Source organism: Aquarana catesbeiana, linkage group LG01 (assembly GCF_042186555.1).
Source record: "Aquarana catesbeiana isolate 2022-GZ linkage group LG01, ASM4218655v1, whole genome shotgun sequence".
Taxonomy (NCBI): Eukaryota; Metazoa; Chordata; class Amphibia; order Anura; family Ranidae; genus Aquarana; species Aquarana catesbeiana.
Window position 1 is genome coordinate 369,506,598 of NC_133324.1, and position 16,333 is coordinate 369,522,930.

General features: G+C 43.4%; 1 protein-coding gene and 1 long non-coding RNA gene across 2 annotated transcripts in view; one reads left to right on the top strand and one right to left on the bottom strand.

Annotated features, from left to right (window-relative positions):
- Nucleotides 1-5,462, top strand: part of LOC141146724 (fructose-1,6-bisphosphatase isozyme 2) — a 71,468-nt gene extending 66,006 nt beyond the window's left edge. The window contains exon 7 of the mRNA XM_073633235.1: nt 4,812-5,462. Within this exon, the coding sequence (XP_073489336.1) occupies nt 4,812-5,006 (195 nt within the window). The 3' untranslated portion in view covers nt 5,007-5,462. The remainder of the gene's footprint in view (nt 1-4,811) is intronic.
- The window catches only part of LOC141146739 (uncharacterized), a 54,378-nt gene that overhangs the window by 13,858 nt on the left and 24,187 nt on the right, over nt 1-16,333 (bottom strand). The gene's annotated exons all lie outside the window — the stretch shown is intronic.

The window sequence follows — 16,333 nt, forward strand, 5'->3', positions numbered from 1 at the left end:
AATCACAGCTGCATTGCCGAGAACACAGAGAAGGTCTGGGCAACAGGAGCTGTAAAAAAAAAAAGCAGCCTGGCAATGTTTATCATCAACATTGCTCAGCAGTGAATACAGAAAGCTACAATGAAACATTGTTTCATTTTGTAGCCTTCTGTTTCTTTCATCTACAGTGTATCAAAGGGATGAACTTCAATCTGCACATGAAGTCAGTTAAAGCAACCTAACAAGTATAAAAAAGTTTGTGTTTTCTAATTAAATGTTCCTCTGTTGAACCCCTTACAAATCCTTAGTTTACTTTAATCAGCCCCAATTCAGTCCTTATTCTCCCCCATTTAATTATCATTTTCCTGGTGTTTTTTTTTTCTATTTTATTAACTAATATTTAAACTTTTTTCTGTTTTGTTTGCTTTGTTCATTAATATATATAATATAACACCTTTTACATATATTTACACCTTTAACACTGAAAAAAAGCGCAAAATTGAAAAAGAATACTTTATTTCATTTGTAAATAACTTTGCAATGCTTTGAACCAAAAATCATAATTTTTGTGTTGTTTTTAACAGGACAAATTACAGAATGAAATGCACACTTTTTATGTGCAGTAACACTACAGTATGTATGTTTAAACTAACACTGCCCAAAAAAAGGAAAAAAGTGTCTTTTGTTTAGTTTTATTAGGTTTAATTGTCTAAGGATTGCCAAAAAAAAAAATCATTGTTGCAGGACAATATTCACAAAAAAAAGCCTTGTCTTAAGTAATGACAAAATTATCGCCAAAAAAACAGGCTCATAGCAGAAATTTGATAATTGCTCTGGTCCATAAAGGGTTAACAGGTGTGAGAGTCTAAGTGGATATACAGTAAAACTTGCTTCTTATACTCACTGTGGAACCTAAGGGGTTAATCCTCTGCATTGTGTAAAAAGAATGATGATCCTGACTTCTGTGATCCTCCCCCTTTCTTCCACTGTCCCCAATACATCTCCTGACAAGACAGAACCTTTGGGGTCACTCTGCACATGCTCAGTTTGGTGTATTTTATTTATTTCAGGTACTTATATAGCGCCGTCAATTTACGCAGCGCTTTACATATACATTGTACATTCACATCAGTCCCTACCCTCAAGGAGCTTACAATCTAAGGTCCCTAAGTCACATTCATACATACTAGGGACAATTTTAGACAGGATCCAATTAACCTACCAGCATGTCTTTGGAGTGTGGGAGGAAACCGGAGTACCCGGAGGAAACCCACGCAGGCACAGGGAGAACATGCATACTCCAGGCAGGTAGTGGTTGGGATTCGAACCAGCGACCCTTCTTACTGCTAGGCGAGAGTGCTACCCACTACACCACTGTGCCGCCCCGTGTATATTGCTAGGAGTTTTTTTTTCTTGGGAGGGGGCATGTGATCAGAACAGGGCCAATCAGCACTGTCCAGACAGAGGGTCAGGGGTCCTGCAGCCTCATAGCCTCATAGGACAGTCAGAGGAGAATGAAAAGGCCTCCTACAAGCTTTAACCAGACACTAATAGAAGTCACAAGACTGCTATATACTGCTTGTGAAAAAAAGGTATTTAGCAGTTTATATTTACTAAAATAATTGAATTTCCATGTTCTGTGTACTGTGGGAGACCAGATATAGTGAATGCAGGCTCCTGGGTTTAGTAACACTTTAAGTTTACTGACCATCTCCGCCCAGTATCTCTGGAGTTTAGAGCACCGCCACAGAAGGTGAATAAGGGTACCAGGATTGCCACACTTGGCACAAGCTGAGTCAGATCTCAAGCCTATGGCATGAAAAAATTCAGGGGTTCTATACGCCCTATGCAGAATAAAAAACTGAGTTAATCTATGTGATGGAGAAAGAGAAACAAACGGGAGGAACCGAAGGATCATCTCCCAAACCTCCTTAGAGATAGGGCCAATATCCTGTTCCCACCCTGCCCTGGGAGGAATAGGAAATTTCAGTATAAATGTGACTAACAAAGCAATATAGGTATCAGAAATAAGGCCCTTAGTTGAAATTGCTTGTGCTATTCTATCAAGAGCAGGAATGGGAGAAAAAGACAGACACTGCAGCTGAGGAAAATTGGGTTTGCAGCGCATGACACAATAGAAGGAACTGATAAAGCCGCCATGGATGTAAGGGGAATTCTGTTCTCAAGTGCTCACAGATTTTAAGAGAACCATTATCATATAATTGGGCTACGGTAGAAAACCCGGCTCTTTCCCATCTCTGAAAACCCTGAAGGAATTAAAAAATGTGAAGGAGCCTATAATTTCCCCAAATGGGAGTATATCTAAATAGGAAAGGGAATCCCTATCATTTTCTTGGCAGCATCCCACACCTTAAACATAAATACCAGGGTGGGCATAGCGATATATGAAACACACTCCAATGCCCTTTCCAAGACGTATAGTGGTGGCCTACCCTCAAACACATAGGAAAATAAGTAATAGGAGGCACTAGGAGGGAGCTCAGAACCACACCCTGTAAAATGGTGTAGCTGAGCAGTGAGAAAATATATCCTCGGGTTAAGTGTTGCTAGTCCTCCAGCATCCCTAGGATATTGTAGTACCTCTAATGTTATACGAGGGGTCTTCTTTCACCAAATTAAATCCCTATATATGCCATTAATCTTAATAAAGATCCGCAAGGGTATCCAAACAGGAGAATTATACAAATAATACAAAAGCTGAGGCATCCATATCATCTTGAGTAGGTTAATACGACATACCACAGAAAAGGGGTAACTTACTCCAGACTTTACCTCGGATTTGAAATCTAGACAATAACTGAGCAATATTATCTGAGATGAACGCCTGGGATGAGGCAGACATGGTTATACCTAAATACTTTATAGAGGACACAACCTTAAGATGAGACTATATAAGGTAGAAAGATCTAGTGGAAAAAACATGTCTTTCTCCAAATTTATACCAAGCCCTGAAAATTTACCAAATTCATCGACATATTTCTTTACTGCTGGAAGGGATGACCAGATATTAGTTAGAAACAGGAGAACATCATCTGCGTACAGCACAATCTTTTCCTCTAGAGCACCTCTAACCAAGCCCGTGACATTGGAAGAGGTCTGTAAGAGAAAGGCCAGGGGCTCTATGGCAATGGCAAAAAGAAGGGGAAACAATGGGCACCCCCGCCTAGTGCCACTAAAAAGTCTAAAAGGGGGAGACTGTAGGCCATTAACCACTTGACTTCCGGAAGATTTACCCCCTTCATAACCAGGCCATTTTTTGCTTTTTACACAGCATTACTTTAACTGACAATAGCGTGTTCATGCAAACACTCTACCCAGATGAAATTTATATAATTTTTTTCACACAAATAGAGACTTCTTTTGGTGGTACTTGATCACCAATGGGGTTTTCTATTTTTTTTTTTTTTTTGCGCTATAAACAAAAAAGACCGACTGAAAATTTTGGAAAAAATCCTATTAAAAACTAAGACAATCAATATTTAAACAGCATAAACACTGAAAATACCCATAACAACTAATTTGCCTGGTTTACACTTAAAAATCATCACACCATGACAAATTATCAGTCCCTGATCTTTATAAACCACAGATTTTTCCAAATTGTTAATAAATTTACTGACAGTTGGCAACACTGCCAACTTGATCAGGTTGAATACTATGTGTGTTGACCTTGTTTAGCCTATTGGCAAGTACCTTGGTGAGTATTTTCACATCCGTGGATAGTAAGCAAATAGGTAAGACTTAGGGCATTGAGGGACTAACATTGTTACTGAACAAAGCAGCAGCTAATCATGGGATAGATTTCAATGTTTTCTATTTTGCCCTCACTCGACTTCCTGCCCAGCCATCAGTGGCCGCATCAGAATGGTTCCGGGCTTACCGACGGCTCTGGTAAGCTCGGAAATGACTGGGAAGTGGAGGGGAGCACCTCTCCTGCCGCCAAAAAAAATTGATCTTGATCTTGCGGCGAATGCACCGCAGGGATCACTTTTACCGGAAAGCCAGCCACCTAACGAAAAAAAGATACCGGCGTTATGGCAGCTAGCTGCTGTCATAACAACGGTATTTAAGGTCAAATTAATGATGTATATTTACAGTTAAGCGGTCGGCAAGTGATTACGGAAAACTACATAATTGGTCCTTTTATAGTACCGTATGTCCTTTAAGGGACTCTATCATAATTTAACAATGTAAGCTGCTGTTGCTGAATTCTCCTTTTGATAGTGCTCATTTCTGGCTGTCATTCTGATTCTTTGGCACTGTGTTAGACACTGATCAAGAACAAGTAATAAACATAAGGAATTCCGACACACTTTTGCATCATGCGTGTTCCTGTACTGCAATTTAAAAGTATGTATCATAGACCTTCACTCTACTATTGTACTTTTTGTTTTTATTTCCCCTTCTCTGCATCTTTCACATAATTGCAGATACATTTTTTAAAACATTTATGTTGAAAACGCTCGCCTAGGTAAGAATGACCTAGCTCCCCAGCTACCTTCAGCCTCCTGGGATACTCACATCATGCATCCCAGGAGGCTTCGTGGAATTTTGCAATTCATGGAGTTCCACGGCATATCATTGGGAGCTGAATGCTTTTTACAGACCTTGTAAACATAAACTTCAAATTATAAATAATCTACATAAAAAAAATGTATAAATATTAGCATGATTTTTGAAACAGCAATTCATACTGAAAACATTTTAGGTTAACATGATCAAATTCATTCTAAAAAGCCATAAGATAATATGGTTTCCTTGTAGAAGGTGTACAAAGATTTTGACGGTTTTTTGTATTGTTTCCTTTGCAGCTCCGCCTTCTGTACGAGTGTAATCCAATGGCCTTTATCATTGAGCAGGCAGGGGGAATGGCAACAACTGGAACCCAGCCAGTGCTGGATGTACAACCTGAGACGATTCATCAGAGGGTACCACTAATTCTTGGCTCTCCAGATGATGTACAAGAGTACTTGGCCTGTGTGAAGAAACACCAGAAGAGCAGCTAATTGCTGAGTGTACAACTGTAGTGTTTGTCCTTTCTGTACACTTCATGCCGTAAATATGTGTTCTGGACTGCTTTCCTGGCATATTGTATTTTCTCAGTATCCTCCAGTTTTGTTTTATAATTGAAAAACACTGCAGAACAAACAGTCCTTTGCATTGTTTTTCAGTTACTGGCAGTAATGAAAAATACATGCAGTAAGTAGTCTGCTCCTTCTGAAAGTCCCGTTTGCCTGGTTGTTTTGTTAATTGCTGTTAATTGCTTTAGCTCTTCTTAAAAGATCATATAAATTAATGAAGGGATCAAAATAAGATAACCCTGATTGAAGGAAAATTCCAGTGAGCAGGAACTTCCTGAAAACAGTATCATTTTTAAAATGACTTTTGCAAATTAGGTAGATTATCTGTTGTTAATGCTAAGTCCACCTTTTACAATAAAAAAAAAAGTTTTGCATGAAAAATGTGCATTTGATACTTTTTTGCCAATCAGCCTGCAAAGCATTGCAACTGTGGTCAGTGGTCGGCAGGTGCAGTGTCAGGGTCCTATAGATTCTTTCTCCAGCTCCTTGCCCATATGGAGGTACAGACTTTCAGTTAGAGAGCTGGAGAAGGGATTAATGGACTTAAGTATGGTAAACACCACTTTGACACCACCTGGTACCATATCGGTTATAATGAGAAGAGACTAAAACAATCAAAAATTCCTCACTCTAATTAGTGCATAGCACAGTAAAGCCTTCGTAAAACAGAAGGTAGTCAATGTCTCGTTCCATCACATATTTGCACTATTCACCAGTGGTTCTGAATGTGCATCAGGCTAACAGGTTGTTAAGCAACGATTTACATGGTTCCACCCACTGTCCTGAAATGATAATATTTTTGGGGGGGCTATAATGGCTGGAAAGCTGTAGCATATTTTGTTTTTTTTTAAATGACTGAAATATAATACAGAGCATGTAAGGAGTATTTTTAACGGTCTCATTTCTCAAGGACCCCTAATTCCGCATACACACGAGCAAACTTTTCAGCATCAAAGGTCCGACGGTCTTTCCGATGGAGTTACTACGGACTTTCGAACGACCGGACTTGCCCACACACGAATGAACTTAAGTCTGTTGGTTTGAGCATTATGACGTACGAAGGGATTAGAATAAGGAAGTTCATAGCCAGTAGCCAATAGCTGCCCTTGCGTCGTTTTTTTGTCCGTCGGACTAGCATACAGACGAACTGATTTTTCGACCAGACTTGAGTCCGTCGGAAAGATTCGAAACATGTTCTAAATCTAAAGTCCGTCTGATTTTTTGACAGCAAAGGTCCGATGAAGCCCACACACGATCGAATTGTCTGGCGGATTCGTTCCGTTGGACCTTTGTACACGGCATAACAGTTCAAGTTTTTTCAGGCTTTCACAGCTGTTACACTTGATCGTTTCTCTTTTTTTTTTATTCATTGGTTGTCCCAGAGCATAGAAAAAAGAAATAAAAAGAAATTGGAGAACCACAAAGCAAGAACATTTATTACATGTGGTGCCACATATCCCACATAGAAACAACAAACGTTACATTTACTTACCAATAATATTCTCACAATAGTTGGAGGGGCTCGTTTATTAAGGTCTGATGCACACCGGCCTTAAAAAATGCCTCTTTTACAGGCATTTAGCCTTTTTTATTCAGCCTATAAAAGCACCTCTATGTAAGCCTATGTGTCCATGCACATAGGAGTTTACAGGCCTATTAGAAGAGGCTGGAAAAAAGCCACCAAAAGAGTGTTTAGGAAAGGAGCTGAAGAGCAGAAAAAATGCTAGACTCGTCCAGCATTTGCATATTAATGCATTCCAATGGCCAAAATAAATTAATATTCTGGCCAATGGAATCCATTAATGCTCAAATGCTTGACATGTGCAATACATGACATGGACCGTGTTTATTAGGCAGCTTCTCTCCTTCCTGGAGAAAAGGCATTGAGAGGGGCTATTGCCCTGGGTGCATAAGGCCTAATGGATTGCAATTTTACTATAATCTACACATGACTGGGTGTTAAAATGAACTCTGGATAACTTGGTTAAGTAAAAAATATTTTCCTTCAGTAAAAAAGGGCTCAGTGTCTACAGTTTAGAAAAGAATAGTTAGATAAGTCACATGAGTTCTTGAATCAATGGTCTAATGAAACAAAAATGAAACTTCTTGGTTACAACCATTAAAGCCAAATTTGGAGTAGATAAAGTGAAGAAAATTAAGGTGAAAACACATTGTAAATACTAGTATTGACCAAATCAATTGGCCCAAATAGAATATGTGGCATTGATATGCTGGAGGTGAAGTAGGTTTAAGCTTTTGGCATTTGTCTCCAGAGGTTATATTAAGCCGGCCATAGATGGTTTGAATCTCGACCGGTTCAACAGGGACCATCCGAGATTCGAACTATGTATGGGCAGGCTGAATGTACCCAAGTTGATCGATCAATCAACTTGAGTACAACCATCTAGAACGCTTTTGATGAAACCTTTTGTTGAAGTCTCCAGCCAGCAACTTATGTAAAACCTATAGGATCCTGCTGAGACAGTCCAACAGGTTGCATTAAAAAAAAAAAAAAAAAGAGCATAGACACAAAGCAATAATCCTTAGCAGAGCAGCATTACATTACCAACGTACCTTTCTATAGTACAGGGTTTGCTGCACAGACTATAAACACACAAAATGAACCTACTGGCTTTGCAAGGATTATAGGATCAAAAAGTTTGAATAGGAAAAGAGGAGAAATAAAAGTGCAGAGAGAGAGAGGTAGAGAGTATAGATAAAGTGATGTGTAGACCTTTTGTTCGTAAAGTTCTGTGTGTTGCTTTGGTTGAGAAAGGAATGCCGCTCACTAAGCCTCCACACCTGAACAGGTGCTCCCGCCCTACTGCAACTCTTAGGTGCTGGCTCTGCACAAATGTGTAGAAAAAGGAAGAAAATCCTGGACTGACGCACTCCATAGAAAGGGCATCTTTATTTTGAAAAATTGATAAAAATCCTGCATACAGTCATTGCTTTGGTTGCCCACAAACCCTGGAAAAAAGCACCAAGTGTGATATTTACACTTACCCTGCCCAAAAATTTTCCAGCTTGGTGAGAGCTGTCTAAGCATCAACTGACTAAGAGTGATTGTCACTAGGATAGGTTAACTGGGAATTCACCTTTTACACACAAACAGTTGCAACTCCCATGTGTTCTAATGGAAATGTGCCCCATTCACAGCATTTATTGTTGCATTTCTGACCTTTAAAGCAGAGGTATGGACAAGGCTTTTTTGGCCATACTTCTTTTGTGGATCACAGGAGTGCACTGCTGTGACCCAGAATCCTATGACAGTGGGCTATAGTTCATTGTCAGCTGACATCACAGAGCCACTCCAATAATGTTGGGATCCACCCAGATGCCTGACTGGAAGCTGGCTCAGCCTCTCAGCATGCCACTGAGAGCCTCAGCCAGCCGTTTCTGCCCCCCAGCCTGACACTCCAGCAGAGTAGAGAGCGGTGACTGACAGTCATTGCTCTCTGCTCAGAGCAGACAAGGACTGAGTGATCAAGGGTCATGTGATTGCTGCAGTGCTCAGGCTTGAAGCTGGAGGGGGGATGGGATGGTATCATAGAGCTATGTATGTATGTTTGCAGGGCTGGACTGGGACAGAAATTTGGCCCTGGACTTCATCCAGACCGGCGCACTTTAATTGTGCAAACAAGCACAAAAACAGTATATAAACTATACACAATTGTGCAAAAAAACATAAGTAGCATAACATAAGGAGTCCTCACTAACCTCTTTTATTATTTCACTTATTCTCCTCTGTATTTTTCTCATCTTTCTCACATCACTGCGTGAAGTTGAGGGTAAACCAAGAAAGCCATTACTTTGACAGGCTTTCACTGAAACCGGCCCACTGAGCCATCGGCCCACCGGGAAACTCCCTGTAGTCCCGATGGCCAGTACATGCCTGTATGTTTGTTTTTTTAGAAGCCCACGTTTCTTATTTTAAAAAAAGTCTGTGCCAAGCCCAGATGAAAATATAACTGAATTTACACTATGATAGCTCTTTTACTTAAATAGAACATTCAGGGATTCAGCTTACTGATGTTTTAAAAAATAATTTATTTCAAATAAAGAAAAATGGTGCAGTAAATATTTATCAAAAATGTATTATATACATACATTACAAGAAAATGAGGAATAAAAGGGGTTTTAAAGCAAAAAAATACTTAAAGAACTGCAGTCTGCTCACATAATCTGTAAAAAAAACATCTTTGCCATTCTGAAGCTTCCCTCCAACCACTTTGCATATTATTGTATATATACTGTGATTCTGTACTTGCCAAATATTCTGCAGAAATCTCCCTCCACTGTGTCTGGCTGCAACCATTTTAACTGTGGGCAGCTGAAGCTGCTGCCTGTTCACTTCCTGGATTTACACAGAAACACAGAGGCACACCTCCAGCTCTGCAGCTCTCATTGGCCCTCTTATGACTCCTGGCAAATCATGACTTCCTGGCAAACACTTATGAGAGTGATAGGGAGAGCTGTACATGATGTCATTATCCTAGGACCTTAGGACCTTATGTTTGGCTCTCCTACCTGAAGACGATGTCCTGCGATCGTATCGGCCGACCGATGTGATGTCTCATCCCTCCGATAAGCCTTGACTGTTAGCAGGGTATGGAGTGTATTGCAGAGTAAGCGCTGAAGAGCTGGAGTCATTTGGAATGAAAAGCGCGCACAGGCCGATCGCCTAGCAGGATGCAGGTGGCCATTATCTGCCTAAAAGCCCGGTGTGTGTATGGTCGTTCCGGCCGAGTCAATCGTAGGTGGTGGTGAGCATGTATCGCCTTCATGGCAGCAGTGTGTATATTTGTTGTTTGTTTTTCTCTCTTATGTGCCCTTTGTTAAATTGCCTATGCAGTGGCTGGTTCCCTGTGCGTTCCAGCCGCCGCTCCCTCTACTTCCGGGTTCCGTCTGTGTTCTGCGCAGGCGCAGTCCCGGAACGAAAGCGAGACCTGGTTCGTGCATGCGCAGGAGGACCGCGGGCCTGGCGCGGCCGTGACTTCACGCGGCGCCAATTTTAAAAGCCTGGGGAGGCTTGCAGAGCTCGGGAATGATCGTGGGCATAGCAGCGACTTCCCTGAGCACCTGCAGAGCCTACCCCAGGTAAGTGCAGTACAGATGGGTCTGTGCTTGCCGTTTTGCTTTCTGGTATATCTGATGTACTCTGTGTTCACCTGCAGTGATTCCCAGCATCAGCCATGGACTCTTCACTGCCTCCTGGTGGCCAGTCCTCTCACAGCAGGTAGGATTTGAAAGTATTTTTCTTTACTTGCCTGCTGGGGGGAAGAGAGTGGAGTGTAGGGCATTATTCTGACTTTGTGCCTTTTTCTCTCTTTCTATTCCTGTCTTTCTTCTTTCCTCAGCCCTTCTAGGTCTGACCAAAGACAGAATAGTTCCCGCACAAGAAGCGGGTCGTCTAAATCACACCACCGGCATTCCTCCTCTGACTCTAGACACCATGGTCCTTCCTCTAAGTCTAAAGACCACAGTAGAGGCTTTCCTCGCCCCCCCCTCATCTCATAGTAGGGGACCGGAGAAAATATGTTGGGGATGCAGGGCCCCAGTTCCTGCCAGCAAGTCTCTCTGTGACCGCTGTTTCTCTAAAGCAGCTACTGAGAGGGAGGGTGCAGACCAACACCTGGAAACGCTAATCAAGAGAGTCGTGAAATAATCGCTGCAGGAAAGAGACGCTGCAAAGCCTCGTGATTCTCCTCCAGATCCACTGATTCCCCTGTCAGGAGAGGGTCCAGTCCAGGAGACGTGGGAGTCTTCTCAACCTAGTCACCAGTCAGCTCCCCCTTCAGATAGCGGGTCAGAAGCAGATGATCCTGGGATGGGCTTTGAATACGCCCTGGTTCCTTCTCTGGTGAAAGCTGTTAAAGACGCTTTGAATTGGGAAAACCCAGTTATTTCTCCTGCTAAACAGAGAAAGTTTTTCAAACAACTCAGCAAGGAGCGTCGTTATTTTCCTTTCCTCACGGAAGTAGGAGCTATAATATTTGAAGAATGGGGCAAGATGGATAGAAAAAGCTCTATGCAGTCTAAAGTCTTAAAACTATACCCTTTCAAGGAAGAAGAGGTTAAACACCTTGAGTCAGCTCCCTTAGTAGATGCTGCATTAATGAGGCTTGTGAGGTATGTGACTCTGCCTCTTGAAGATACAGTCTCATTTAAAGATCCGCTGGAGAGAGGGATTGATGCCGACCTAAAAAGGATTTATCTGACAGCAGGCACAGTGTGCAAACCCGCTCTGGCCTTAGCAGCAGTCTCTAAAGCTTTAGAGGCATGGTCAGACAATGTGAATGATTCTCTTAGAGGTATCTCTGAAGAAGCGGCTAAGAGCTCCCCTATTCAGGAAATCAGGCTTGCCTCCGCCTTTCTAGGGGAGGTCTCTATTGACATTATTCGCCTAGTGGCTCGGGTGATGTTGTCATCGGTCACCGCCCGTGGGGCCTAGTGGCTACGACCTTGGTTGGCGGATCCAGCCTCTAAGCAGGCTTGGTGCCGTATTCCATTTGAGGGTTCATCTCTCTCCGGCAACAAGCTTGATAGCGCCATTACCCGGGCTACGGGTGGTAAATTGGGGTTCCTCCCTCAAGATAGGCGTTTACAGAACCAAAAACGCACCTTTTCAAGATCGCAGAACACCGACCGTGCAAGGGAAGCACGTAGTTATAGGCCTGGTTGGGAATTTTCTAGATCCTGGAAATCCACAAAAGGGGCTTCTACTAGTAACCAGGACTCCACTAAGTCCTTTTGAAATTGGGCCCGCTCAAACATGTCAGGTGGGGGCTCGTCTGCTCCACTTCCGGCATGTTTGGGCAGCCTCAATTCGGGATTTCTGGACGGTCAAAACAGTGTCCTCAGGCCACACCTGGGTCTTCAACAGCACTCCCAGACTAAGATTCATACCAATAAATCTTCCAAGTGCAGGGGAAAAGAGACAAGTTCTTTTAGCTTACATAAGCTCTTTATTAGCTCAAAACGCAGCCATTCCTGTTCCAGATGGCGAACGAGGAGAAGGCATGTATTCCCCTCTGTTTCTGGTGAAGAAGAAGAACGGCACATGCAGGCCTGTTATAGACTCATCTCAACTGGTTTATCTGAAAGGAAAAATTCAAGATGGATTCACTATTAGCGATTCAACAATCGGTTCATCTAGGAGACTGGTTGGTGTCAATAGACTTGAAAGACGCCTACTTTCATGTCCCAGTGGCAGCAGACTTCCAAAAGTTCCTTCGCTTTGCTGTAGGCGATCAACACTTACAGTTTACCTGCCTTCCATTTGGTCTTACGACATCACCTCGGGTGTTTTCCAAGGTTCTGTTGCCTGTTGTTGCTCTGCTCCGAGTCAAAGGAGTTCGTCTGCACCACTATCTAGACGACCTCCTCCTTCTAGCCCAGGACAGGGATCAGCTTCTAGAGCACAGGAGTCTAGTAATTGCCACTCTCCAAGAGTTTGGGTGGCTCCTGAATTTGGAGAAAAGTCACCTGATTCCATCTCAGTCTCTCATATTTCTAGGTGCCCATTTCAACACACTAGAAGGCACCATCTCGCTACCCGAGGAGAAGATTGTGGTGATCCGGGACATGATCCGTTCAACACTTGCTTCATCTCACCTATCCGCTCTTCAATGTCTGAAGGTGATTGGCACAATGGCAGCCACCATTCCCATGGTGAAGTGGGCTCAGTGGCACACTCGCCCATTCCAGAAAGGGTTTCTCCAACAGTGGGATTCTCCCAGCAAGAATCAGCGCATCCTCCTCACTCCATCCATGAGAGAGTCTCTCCTTTGGTGGCTCCAAGGGAAGAATCTCCACAACTGCCATTCGATCTCCCATCACATGGGTCACGGTGACCTCAGATGCCAGCAATCGGGGCTGGGGTGCTCATTGCCTGTCAGAAGTGGCTCAGGGCAGATGGAACTCGCCATCTCGGAAAACTGTATCCAACATTCTGGAACTTCGAGTGGCCTTTCAGGCGCTCAGATCCTTCTACCATCTGATAAAAAACTCCTCAGTGATGCTCCGGTTGGACAATACAACCGCTGTGGCCTATATAAGGAAACAAGGTGGGACTCGCAGCTGGTCCCTCCTACGGGAGGTGGAGCCAATCATGAACTGGGCTCAGAAGAATCTGTCCAACATTTCGGCAGTCTACATTTCAGGGGTCCAGAATGTTCAGGCGGACTTTCTGTCCCGTGTTCAAATGGACAACAAGGAGTGGTCCTTGCACAAAGAGGTGTTCAAGTGGCTCCTGACACTGGGAGTGTCTCCAGAAGTGGATCTGTTTGCATCCCCATGCAATTACAAACTCACCAAGTATTACTCGAGGTTCCGGGATCCCCAAGCATATGGGATAGATGCCCTCACGGATCGGTGGAGGTTCAACAAGCGGTATGCCTTCCCTCCGGTACCTGTGATACTCCAGTTTCTCCGCAGGCTCAGAACAGAGGAAGTGGAAGTCATGGCAGTAATACCATTTTGGCCCAACAGGCCATGGTTTCCCCTCTTAACTCTCCTCAGTTATTGGGATTCAATCCCTCTGCCTCTCAGGGCGGATCTTCTGTCCCAAGGCTCTATCCTGCATCCATGCCCTGCTCATCTACATCTCAGGGTTTGGTTTTTGAGAAGGGAAGGCTTGAAGCCTTAGGTTGTCCAGAAGAAGCCATCCCGACGCTTCTGAATGCCAGACGGAAGAGCACTAATAGAGTTTATGAACGTATCTGGTCCAAGTTCACAGAGCACATGGCCTCTAGACCTAATCCTTGTGGTTCTCCAGAAGTCCAGGATACCCTCAGCTTTCTGGAAACAGGGTTGGATTTGCCTCTAGCAGTAAGTTCCCTTCGTGTGCAAATATCAGCCATCTCGGCGTTTACAGGAATTTCATGGGCTAACCACGCCCTGGTTCGCCAATTCTTCAAGGGTGCTATCAGGCTAAGACCTCAAAGGAAACCGAGATTCCCTAAATGGGATCTTCCCCTTGTTCTAGATTTTCTTTCCACGCTTGGAACAGATCCTGAAAATCCTCTATCAGTTAAAGACCTCACACTCAAGACCGTCTTCCTGGTGGCAGTAACTTCAGCCAAAAGAGTGTCTGAAATCAGGAACTTGGGTTCCAAAGAGCCTTTCCTGACCTTTTATCCAGATAGAGCAGTATTAATTCCCGTGTTGGGCTAAAACCCTAAAGTGACATCTATTTTTCATGAAAATCAGGAAATTGTGTTGCCTACCTTTAGCACAACAGAAGGTCAAGATGTCCATCCCCTTGATGTGGGACATACTTAGAGTCAATACTTGGAAGCTACGGAATCGTTTAGACAGACAGATTTTCTTTTCATTCTTCTACGGGGAAAAAATAGAGGAAAACGGGCCTCAATCAGATCCATCTCTGCTTGGATTGGATAGTACAGACCATTCAAAGGGCTTATAAAGCGAAGGGCTTGGCTCCTCCAGAGGCAGTGACTGCACACTCAACTCGGAGTATTTCAACCTCATGGGCGGCTTCTCTTCATGTCGCACCCGAAGTTATATGTAGAGCGGCTTCTTGGTCATCTATCAATACGTTTGTTTCCCACTATTGCGTTGAACCAGCCACTTTGTCATCCATTAATTTTGGTTTGAAAGTGCTGCCAGTGGACAGTGTTAAATAAATTTATTTTCTTGCTCAGCATTGTGCCCACCCGGGTGTGTTTGGCGAGTTATTTCCCACACGTATGCTGCCATGGAGCCTGTCAGGAAAACTGAAAATTTATATCAAATACTTACCGTAATTTTCCTTTCCTGATAGGCTCCATGGCAGCAGGAGTCCCTCCCAATGCTTGGAGTAGGCTAGTTACGAAACACGGCTGGGAGCCCACAGCTGAAATTTATAGGGAGGGGTCCTATTGGGTAGTTATGGAGGCGGGGTCAACCCACACGTATGCTGCCATGGAGCCTATCAGGAAAGGAAAATTACGGTAAGTATTTGATATAAATTTTCCGTTATTCAGCCACCAATTGTGCAAGTTCTCCCACTTAAAAAGATGAGAGAGGCCTGTAATTGTCATCATAGGTATACTTCAACTATGAGAGACAAAATGTGGAAACAATCAGACAATCATTGAAAGAATTTATTTGCAAATTATGGTGGAAAATAAGTATTTTGCCAATATCAAAAGTTCATCTCAATACTTTGTTATATATCCTTTGTTGGCAATGACAGAGGTCAAACGTTTTCTGTAAGTCTTCACAAGGTTGTCACACACTGTTGCTGGAATGTTGGCCTATTCCTCCATGCAGATCTTCTCTAGAGTGATGTGATGTTTTGGGGCTGTCGCTGGGCAACACGGACTTTCAACTCCCTCCAAAGGTTTTCTATGGGGTTGAGATCTGGAGACTGGCTAGGCCACTGAAGGACCTTGAAATGCTTCTTACGAAGCCACTCCTTTGTTGCCCGGGCGGTGTGTTTGGGATCATTGTCATGCTGAAAGACCCAGCCATGTTTCATCTTTAATGCCCTTGCTGATGGGAGGAGCTTTGCACTCAAAATCTCATGATACATGGCCCCATTCATTCTTTCATGTACACAGATCAGTCATCCTGTTCCCTTTGCAGAGAAACAGCCCCAAAGCATGATGTTGCCACCCCCATGCTTCACAGTAGGTATGGTGTTCTTTGGTTGCAACTCAGCATTCTCTCTCCTCCAAACACGATGAGTTGTGTTTCTACCAAATAGTTCTACTTTGGTTTCATCTGACCATATGACATTCTCCCAATCCTCTTCTGGATCATCCAAATGCTCTCTAGCAAACCTCAGACGGGCCCGGACATGTACTGGCTTAAGCAGGGGGACACATCTGGCACTGCAGGATCTGAGTCCCTGGCGGCGTAGTGTGTTACTGATGGTAGCCTTTGTTACTTTAGTCCCAGCTCTCTGCAGGTCATTCACTAGGTCCCGCCGTGTGGATCTGGGATTTTTGCTCACCGTTCTTGGGGTCATTTTGACCCCACGGGGTGAGAACTTGCGTGGAGTCCCAGATCGAGGGAGATTATCAGTGGTCTTGTATGTCTTCCATTTTCTAATTATTGCTCCCACAGTTGATTTCTTCACACCAAGCTGCTTGCCTATTGAGGATTCAGTCTTCCCAGCCTGGTGCAGGTCTACAATTTTGTTTCTGGTGTCCTTCGACAGCTCTTTGGTCTTCACCGTAGTGGAGTTTGGAGTGTGACTGTTTGAGGTTGTGGACAGGTGTCTTTTATACTGATAACAGGTT